This window comes from Scomber japonicus, chromosome 9, assembly GCF_027409825.1.
Source record: "Scomber japonicus isolate fScoJap1 chromosome 9, fScoJap1.pri, whole genome shotgun sequence".
Taxonomy (NCBI): Eukaryota; Metazoa; Chordata; class Actinopteri; order Scombriformes; family Scombridae; genus Scomber; species Scomber japonicus.
Genome location: NC_070586.1, coordinates 15,157,006 through 15,166,777, shown reverse-complemented (window position 1 = coordinate 15,166,777; position 9,772 = coordinate 15,157,006). Strand labels below are relative to the sequence as shown.

The window sequence follows — 9,772 nt, the reverse complement described above, 5'->3', positions numbered from 1 at the left end:
ACAGTTTAACACCAAACAGCAGTTGCTGCACCCAGTTGAAGCACCAATCCAAAGGGTCCTAAATCACCAGTGGGTTGGAAATGCTAAAAACTGGTCCATCCAAAATATATCCATTGCTAGAATCCTTGAGTCAAAAATATTTGTGTCTTACAGTTTTGTCCTCATTCATATTTCTTCTCATCTAAAACGTTTTTCCAACAAGTCAAGTCAAACATCAGGTATGATCAGTTGATTCTCAGGTGCTTAGATTTGTGTCTTTGTGCATTAAGGTCCCTCTATCATGTCTGCCCCTTCTGATGGTCAGTCACTGATTGTTTTAGTAGTTTCAGTGACTCAGAGCTAAAAATCTATCCCATCTGTTTAGAGCAAATATTGTTGGAGAGGAAAAAGAGCCATTTAAGAGAATCTCAGTGTGGTTCTGTGTCCCCTGTATCCAAGACTTGATGGAATTTCCTCATAACTATGTTTTCTCTCACTCCCTGCTGAGAAATCCTGTTACCTTGACAGGGGAGCTATATCAGCAAAGTATCATCCAATATAACCATCACAGGCAGCCTTGTTACTCCCATTTTATTAATTAACACAACCTCCTCCCAGCACTCCCTTGAGCTTCCTGGAAAGATACATGTCTGCCCTCTGACCGGCACTACTTTCTCCTCTCTCCCCATGTGTTTCCTTTAGAAGAAACACCAAATTAACCACAGTGTTACATTTGTGACTTAACAACAGGCTCAATATGCCTTACTACATCTCTTATACTGCTGGTTTAAGAAGAGGACAATTGTTATACCAGAAAATGTCTTTTCTTTGTGGAAAGCTGTGACTTTCTCTTTCTCTCCCCATGTCTGTGTCTGTGTTTGTGTGTTTATTTATTATAAAACAAGTGATGATTTTATTAGTACAGCATGGCATATTCAGTACACTGTCCATTAGTGAAAATAAACAACTATACTGTCATTTCTCCCCCTCCTGTCATATTTTCTTATGTAGGTTTTTAATTGCAATGAACTAATGTCTTTGCATTCAGATTAATCTTGAAACTGCTTTTTTTTCTTTCTACGTTACGCAGAGGGCTTCTCCCCTCTGCAATTACTGCTGTGAGCAGTGCTAAGTATATCCCTCAGTCTGACCAGTGTTTACATGCAGCCGCTCACAGTTAAAAGAAGGCCGCCGTTGAACATACGTAACTTTATGCAAACATGTAGCCATCAACATATTTTTGCTGCATTCTTGGCATTCTGTCTTGCGGTGTAAACGGTATGACGACAAAGTAAAATGACAACTTATGTGTATAATCATGTTTTTAGCACCACATTCTCCTACAATTTGGGGTACGGTTTTTATGACGTAACTGTCAAAGATGATGTGTGGACAGATTAAACATGAGGCCTGAGACACTGGATGTCTTACATCATCTTTAGATTTGAAAAAAACAAAGAAGAAGAAATATCCAAGAACAAGGTGGCTGATTTGAGGTGGCTTTCTTCATCCTTTATTTGATATACGGAGTAGTTGACTGAACATGGGGGAGGGGGGGGGTGTCTAAACCTTGATTCTGACCCTGAAGATTGTTTATGATCCTTGCCCTTGCTGACACATTTTCTACACATTTACCACCTGCACATAAATAATACCAATTAAATCACCATACCAGAGCCAGGGCCTTCTAATGTATCTTATATTACTTTGCTTTATGGAAAAAACTTTATTTATACTTTTTGGTTATTTACTGTACAATATGTAACCCTTCATCACAAGCAGGTGTGTAAACAGGAAGGTAAAGAGGCTCAATAGAGGAACTGAGAGGTGTGAAGTTATAAACACTACCATCATACATATGCTACTTATTTATTAAGGCCGTTCATTTTCTTTATAAATTAAATGCTTTTTTTGTCTGGAAAATAGAAAATAAACTTCATTCAAACTTTTCTGTGTACTCAATCATAAAGTCATGGCACTGATCTGTATGAGACAAGCAAGATCTAACAAATCAACACTCCCCACACAAATCCTTTGAAAGTAATTTGTACTCCTGGCTACTTTCATGTGTTTCATCTTGAACTTCACCTCCTCCATTAATCTCTCCAGCCGTTCTCCCCGCTTTTTCTGTACTCCTCCCTCCCTCATCCCTCTCCACAGCTCCCTACCAAACTCCCCTCTGTCAGCACAACTCTTTATTTTCTCTTACTACAACAGTGGCAATAGAGTGCTGTCAGCCTGACAGTCCATCCCTTCTGAAGCAGGCTTTACCCCCCTGGCTGCCCTGCCTCTGCTGCTAACCCGCTTTCCAAAGGGCAGGAAGGCCCATCTCTGGCCCAGTGCCTGATGGGCTCCGACAGCAGTGTGTTCTGGGATTACGCCCGCTGAAAAGGGGGGCATTCCAGCACCGACGGCCTTTGTCACAGCACGGCCACTGTTTGCTTTTGACAAGACAGCTGTTCAAAGCCCTCCCGGCCCCCATGGATGGCGTGAAGGGAAAAGAACCCAGGGGTGACTTCCGTTTATTGGTGGTGTCGGTGGATGTGTGGTACCTGAGGTGGCTTCAGCAGCAGGTTTATCTGTTGCCCCAGTTTGGGCACCACATAGTCATGTTATTCTAACTGTACATGATCACATTTGAGTCACAGAAATAAGCCAATGCTTAAGAAAAATATAAGAAACATGGACGATTGCTTAAAGTCCCCTCTGAGTCACATATAGGTTTTACTTATTTTTTCTTCACCTGAATGTTTGAGCTTCACAGTGCAGAATGATGTAAATGTAGAGTGTGATACTATACAGCTGTTTTCACATTAATCTGCTGAAGGTTTCTCTGTGCTCACCTCAAGTCTAAGTTTAAGGTGTTTACCTATGAGCATAATTTGTGACAATACAACTAATTCAATTGTGGTTCAGTATTCAAAACACTGAAAATGGCCTTATCAATGAAAGAGAAAACATATTGTGTTAAAGAATTTTTAACCAAGTAACTGAACTTTTTATTTTATGGAGAAAAAAAAGAATTGACATAAAGAAAATGTTGTAAATTTCGATCCTGGAGCTACAAAGATATTCCAATCAGGTTTTCCTTCTCTCTTTTCTTTGACCCAAACAAAGATGGCAGCTGGTCAAGCAAGCTGAATTATGTGTATCACCGCTTTGTCTACTGGAAGATCCTTGATGTTTTTCCCTTTCTTCCTACTATGTGAATAATGCTACACTACTTTTAATGTTTCCATCTACCATCCTTTGCACATCACCTTGTAATAGGATGTCCTGTGTTACTGTGTATGGTTGTAGGATTTATGGGCTCTATACACAGGTTGTATCAGGGCAGACGTCCACTTTCCTTTCACCCCACACCAAAATCAACACACACTTGTGTCCAGCTGTTCTCATCTCAAACACATTCATTTACTGATGAATTAATGCAGTAATTCATAGGTAAGAGCAACAGGTTTTCTCGGTACTCTGCTGATATTCAGAAGGTGTTGCTAATCAGATCATAACACTAGCCTCACATCCAAATTCTGTCTAAAGAAGAACATTTTGTTTCAATAACCTTAGACATGTGTTCCTCCATATTTCATTTTGTTGCAGATTACATATTGGTTGCACATCAATATTTACAAATACATACTTGTCACCTCACAAAAAAGGGTTTTCAGTCCAGACATGTAAGGGCCTCTCTCAGCTTGGGGCCCTGGGTAGTTGGTACCCCCATTTTCCACCCTGCATTGCCCCCATGTTGTGTGTATGTGTGTTTTTGGGAAGTCTGGACTGTAATTAGCAAGTCATCCTAATGAGAGCTTGTTGCCTCTGTAGGAGCAGCTGGTCTAACACGGAAGAATGATAATGAATAGATGCTTTGACTGGAGGACCTCAGCTACGCACTGCAACACAGCTGGTACACAACAGAGCCAACGGTAAACATGCATATTGTATAATGATCTTATTGAAGGAAACTATCATCAATCTTTTCTTGAAGGGTCAAATTTTTTCTTAATAGTCTGGCTTTAAGTTGATAATTTACAATAAAATAGAGTAAAGTTGAAAGGTACACTAAAGTAGTCACGGTGTATGTGGATTAAAAATGCACTTGATTCTACATTTATCTAACAATATCACCTTCTTGGTGCACTTAAATGCAGTAAAAAAAAACAAAAAAACAAAAAAACAAAATAGCAGTCTGACACCATTAATGCATAGTTTAATGAATGATGATCAGTATGTTGCAACATATCTCAAACATGCTCCATTTAAACTGTGGCGTCACCTTGTGGTCACTTTAACTTCCTGCTCCATGTGTAACAGACACACTTCATGAACACCTGAGACTCCCTTGATGAATGTCTTTATTGTGGTTTTGATAAGAATACAAGATATGCATGACAAAAACATAAATGCTCATTAATTTGCATTTTAATTTCTGAAACTCATAAATGTGGCTCATCCACCCATGACTTAAATACCTGGGTAGATATATATATATAAACTATGAGACATGGGATTTTACTTCAGTTTCAGTTTTATATTCAAAGCATACTTGTTCACATTACTTGTGGTGTTCATCATTCACTCAATCCCATCCTGCAACATTCAGATATAATATTAATCTGTATAAACAATGTGTAAAATTCAAGGGAAAGCGCTAAACATAAAAATAATTCAAACAAAAAAAATGTCAGAGGATCAAATGAAAGTAAGCATCTCATGAGGAGATGTACCAACAGAGGCAGAGTCATGGCACAGAATCAAAAGCTAGTGTTTACTAGTCTACATACTTTTCACATGTAAGGCAAACGTGACTTGAGCAGACTGCCAAAGTGTGTTTGTATATAGCTGGAAGCAGGTCCAGAATTAGTGTTGACACATCAATCAAACACTAACAACATTCCAGTTTAGGACATGAGCCATGTTCAGCTTTTCTTGATCACCAAAGTGATACTCTAAGCCCCTAAAAAATGCAAATTGACCTGACAACATACAGAAATTTTAACAGGACAGACAGCCCTTCAACCTAATTCACACATGGGAGAGAGTCTTCTCTTCAAAGCACGCAGGTAAAAATAATCACAGTTATTTTGAGGTGGGGCGTCTCCATAAGGTATGTGCAAGTGTGTGGGGGACACAATTCATTCTATCAACATGTCACAATATAAATCGGTGGTTTGAGGAACTTTTGAGGCAAACTCGGATTGGACAAAACTGGAACATAAATGAATTGGAAATGACCAGTCAGTCACTTAAGAATAAAATAATGTGGATAAAAAATGTGTTCACTCAGAGTTAGAGGCCAGGATGAAAGCCAAGTGAGAGGATGCTATTGTTCTGTCTCTATGTGGTAAATCCATAGCACTTGTTTTATTTAAGGTTTTTCATCTGTTGGTTTGTGTTGTGGATCTTGACGTCCATCTTGTCAACTTTATTCAGCAGAGAATCGATGGAGGCTTCCTGGTCGTCAATCTCAGACTGGAGACCCAATCCGAGGCTCTTCAGCCTACTTAAGCCATCAGACATTTCATCTAGGTAATTCACAAATAAAATTGGATGTTATTTGATTGGACTGTAGGTTGGTAGAACAACATAACAGTTTATTTTATACATTAGAAATAATAAAATGTTTAGTCATATTGGTGTTTTGATGTAGAGGTAAATTTTAAAAAGCATGTGTAGTGTATTTAAATGTATTTTTACACAAAGAATTAAAACAATTATAATGATTATCTAGGAAAAACTAACAGGATTACAATACCAAAAATATCACCACCTTGTGCCTGTCTTGTACTTGCACTTGCATTTAATATTACTGTATATCTACTTAATCTAAAGTTTTACCTAAGTTTGTGTCCAGGGTCTGGTGAGCCTGCTTGAGGTATGTGTTCTGAGAATATCCATTTTGTCTGGATGAGGTGTCATCTGTGGATGCAGAAGCTCCAAATCCTGCAACAAACAAAGCAGATACGGTGTCAGGTGTCAGGTGTCAGTCAGTCCTCTGTATAATTGGGCTATGATTATTGTACAAACTCTCACTGTACCTGCTGTGTCCAGCTTTCTTAGGTTTGGGTGACTTGCTTGGTACTTATCTTCATGCTCCCTGCTGCTGGACAAGGCACTCTGTAATCTGAAAAAACATGACAAATTCAGATAAGGATTGTTTAACTATTCTGTGAAGGACAGTCAATAACAAGAACTGGGAAAACTGGAGAAAAGTGTAAATATTTTATGGAATACAAGTAAATCTATACACAAAGAAACTCATGATGTAAGGATAGGATAGCTACATTTTGAAGTTTTACATGGCTTTGATCCAGAAGAGAGTAGGCCTGAAACTACTATTTTTGTTGTGGGGCTGGCGTGTCACAGATATGTATATGTGGTGATGAAAGTGTTACAATAACAAAACTGACTAACGTGAAATGAATTTGCTCAAGTCAGTCAAATGAGTGATGAATCAGCATTTTGTGTTTCCTAATAACGGATGTTATCTGTACAATTATTGTAACAGTTACTGCGGTCAGCAACCTTATAACCGCTTAAGAAAACATCATGTTAATAAGAGTTGTTGTGTAGTGTTTCTACCTATATTAAAAGGGGTGTTTTGTTTGTTGGGATGTCCTTTAGTTTACATTTGGGTAACAGATTGTGCTTTTAATATTATCATATATCATATATTTAAATATTTGCAGAACAGTAATTCATCTATACCCAGTATCTAGAGGTGGTAGGTTTAAGTCACACCTTACCAGTTTTTTCTGTCTCCTACTTTCAATTTGTTCATGTCTTTTCATCACCTGACACTTGAACTGTATTTTTCTTTCCTCCATCAATACTTTACTTTCTTCATGTTTTTCTTTCAGCAGCATTACATCCTGCGATTCTTCCTCTCACCTAATTCACTGACTCACTCTGACACTGTTAAAAACCTTCCCTTTTAAAGATCTGAGTGAGCATGAAGCAAAACTTGTATGGTATTAATTACAGTAACTGTGGACAAATGACACACAATGGGAATGCATCAGCAATTCAGCTATCAAGCTACATTAACATTACTGTAATGTAAAGCAGTAGCTGATAAACTGGACAGTTAAAACAACACTTACGTAAATTAAATGGCATGTGTTGCTTTTATATTCTGTCTTGATGCATTTTAGGTTTTATGTGAAGCACTCTGAATTGCCTTGCTGCTGAAATGTGCTTTACAAATAAATTTGCCTCATCTGCCTAAAGGTTTTTTCTAGCTACTTCATTGTATTCTGTCAAATAGATGCTGCAGATCCTCTGAAGTCTCCGTCTGTCTCATGAAAGTGGCTCAAGTCCTAGTCTGCCTGTTGGCTTCAGCATGGAGGGTTTGTTTGATTAGAAACCTGCGTAGTACGACTAGGCGGTGGTTTATTGGTCCACGTTAACAGTAACAACTGTCTCCGTGTCTCATACAGTCTATTTATCTATTATATAGTTTTATACAAGGATACAGTTTTCAAATAGAACAACAAAATAAGTGTTCCTAGAAGCTACACAGAAACTTTTGGTAGGGAGTCAGTCTGAGCTAGTAGTTGTGATGAAAGTCTGTATAAATACTATTTCTGAATTTCAGATGTGGGTGTGTCTCATAATTTATCATAATTGTCTCGTATAAGAAGCCTGATTATACTAACAGATGTGGGTAAACGGTAATTGTGTAAGTTTAGCCTCCACTACAGCCCTGATTACAACACAATATATAAACTTTATGCAACACAATAACCTTAATACACTGATAAATAAAACATTCAAATTACTGTGTTGAACATGCTAAGAGTCGCTTTTCTTCATTTCATGTCATCACAAGTTAAATAGTATGAAGTTTACACTGCTTTGCTAGATACAACATCCCACACAATAAAACGACTTTTAAACAATAAAGAATTAGTGTGTCTCTCATAATTACTGATTGTCTCATATAATAAGCCTGATTATACTTACAGATGTGGGTAAACAGCACTTGATTACAACATACAATACAATAAAGGACTAAACTGTACCTGTCACTGGCCTCGTAGGCCTTTGGTTGTGGTGGTGGTGGTTTCGTCTCTGGCTTGCCCTTGAAGTAATTGACCATGCCACCCCACACACTCCTGATACTGGTGATGTGCCTCTGGCTGGTCTTCAGGTCCTGATCCATGTTGTCCAACATTTTGTCTGTCCTCTTTAGAACCTCACCCTGACGCATTAGCTCCTACACAGACAAAGAGAGAGCAAGAGAGAGAGAGGAGAATGAGAGAAACTCCAAGAATTTCCCTGTTGCTTGGCACACTCTTGGGACAATAATTTTTTTGTGTCAAGACAAATTGGATTAGTTTGACATACCTCTGCTGTGTCCACACCCATCTTCTCTGATTCATAGATGAGGCCGAGGGAACGGTGAGAACTATCCACAGCAGACTTAGCTGTACGCATCACTTCCTGCTGGAGGTACCTCTGCCTCCTCTCTGCATCACTCAATCCATCGTAGGGGTCGTCATCGACCCCTTTACTTTTAGGCTTAAAGTCTTCTTCATCGTCATCATCTGCAAATGGGTTGTGGGACTTTGGGTAGGCCATCTGTGGAGCGGACACAGTGTGTTTTTGACAAATATTCTAAACTCAAGGTCCAAATTACTAGTTTCTCTAGGGCTTTCAACCTTATCTCATGATCTTCTTGTTTGTCAAACTTGTATTTCCAAGGTCAAGAATGGACTTTCACACCACGTTTATTTCTGTCAACAGCTAGGTAGTCGACATTTAACAATACCTGGATTTAAAATAACGATGAAGTAATGTTGGAACAAAAATGACACACGAATAATTGACTCCAGTTTTCAAGAACAATAACCTTTATACACCGATCGAATAAAACATTCAAATGACTGTCTTGGTCACATTAGGAGTCGCTTTTTTTCAACATATTTACAATGTTTTTGACTTCTGATCGCCTGTTTTTATCACTTCCAACACAAAACAACGACTTTTAAACTAATAAAGTGCCAGTGCGTCAAAGTGTCTCTCTTAATTACTCATTGCCTCGTATAATAAGCCTGATGATACTTATAGTGACGGAAAGTATAATCAACATTAATGCTAACTTACGATATGAGGCTTTAAAGCTGATGGGTGTTGGCTAGCTCGTCAAATGCTAACTTAGCTAATTTACGCCAACCTAACAAACCACACTCAATGATCAAAATTGACCTCTCTCCGCGTGGAGCAGATGATATCTAATTTGAAACTATGGAGAAACATGTTATATCAATTTAACAGACAAACCTTTGACCGACGGGAGCCGTAGACGCTGTTCTTGCTGTATCAGCTGACTGGTAGCAACAGGGCACTTCCGGTGTTATGTCAAAGTTGGTTCCCCCGTCAATATGTGTTACCCGTTCTCCAAAATAATCCCAACCAGTCGTCTTCTGAGTTATCCAAAGTTTACCTTAACCCCAACCAGCTAGCCGTAACCGTTACATAACTCCAACCGCAGATGAAGTGCTATGAGAAACACAGTTTTAACAGGAGGGGAACATTATTCGAAGTGGAACAGATTTCGACATAACACCGGTCATGTTTGGTGACGTCGCTGCTCTGTTGTCCCAACATCTAATCATGCGCAAGGAAAACGCATAAAACAGTGATACTGAATTCAGAGGTTATTAAGAAATGCACTTACACATTACACTAAACGACAGCGTATATTTGTCACTTATTATCTGAGGCAAATGAAATTGTATGGTTAAACAAAAAAATTCATTAATATATGAATATTGCAGTGTAGATTGTC

At 38.5% G+C, this 9,772-nt stretch overlaps 1 protein-coding gene across 2 annotated transcripts; it reads right to left on the bottom strand.

Annotated features, from left to right (window-relative positions):
- Window positions 1–4,321: 4,321 nt before the first annotated feature.
- snap29 (synaptosome associated protein 29) lies at window positions 4,322–9,359 on the bottom strand. Of its 2 annotated transcripts, none has more exons than XM_053325087.1 (6): window positions 9,265–9,359; window positions 8,329–8,562; window positions 8,004–8,197; window positions 6,018–6,103; window positions 5,818–5,922; window positions 4,322–5,504 (listed from the first exon to the last, which is right to left on the bottom strand). In XM_053325087.1, the coding sequence occupies exons 2-6, from the start codon at window positions 8,560–8,562 to the stop codon at window positions 5,344–5,346; spliced, it is 780 nt and encodes a 259-aa protein (XP_053181062.1). In that variant the 5' UTR covers window positions 9,265–9,359; the 3' UTR covers window positions 4,322–5,343. The 2 variants fall into 2 exon arrangements, with proteins under 2 accessions (XP_053181062.1, XP_053181061.1); XM_053325086.1 differs by lacking the exon at window positions 9,265–9,359 and adding an exon at window positions 9,088–9,242.
- Between the last annotated feature and the right edge of the window lie 413 nt (window positions 9,360–9,772).

Coding starts and splice junctions, on each gene's coding strand:
- snap29 (XM_053325087.1), bottom strand. CDS start 8,562: ATGGCCTACCCAAAGTCCCACAACCCATTTGCAGATGATGACGATGAA. Junction 8,198..8,328: donor TGGGTGTGGACACAGCAGAG/GTATGTCAAACT, acceptor TTGTCTGTGTAG/GAGCTAATGCGTCAGGGTGA. Junction 5,923..6,017: donor AAGAAAGCTGGACACAGCAG/GTACAGTGAGAG, acceptor TGTTTGTTGCAG/GATTTGGAGCTTCTGCATCC.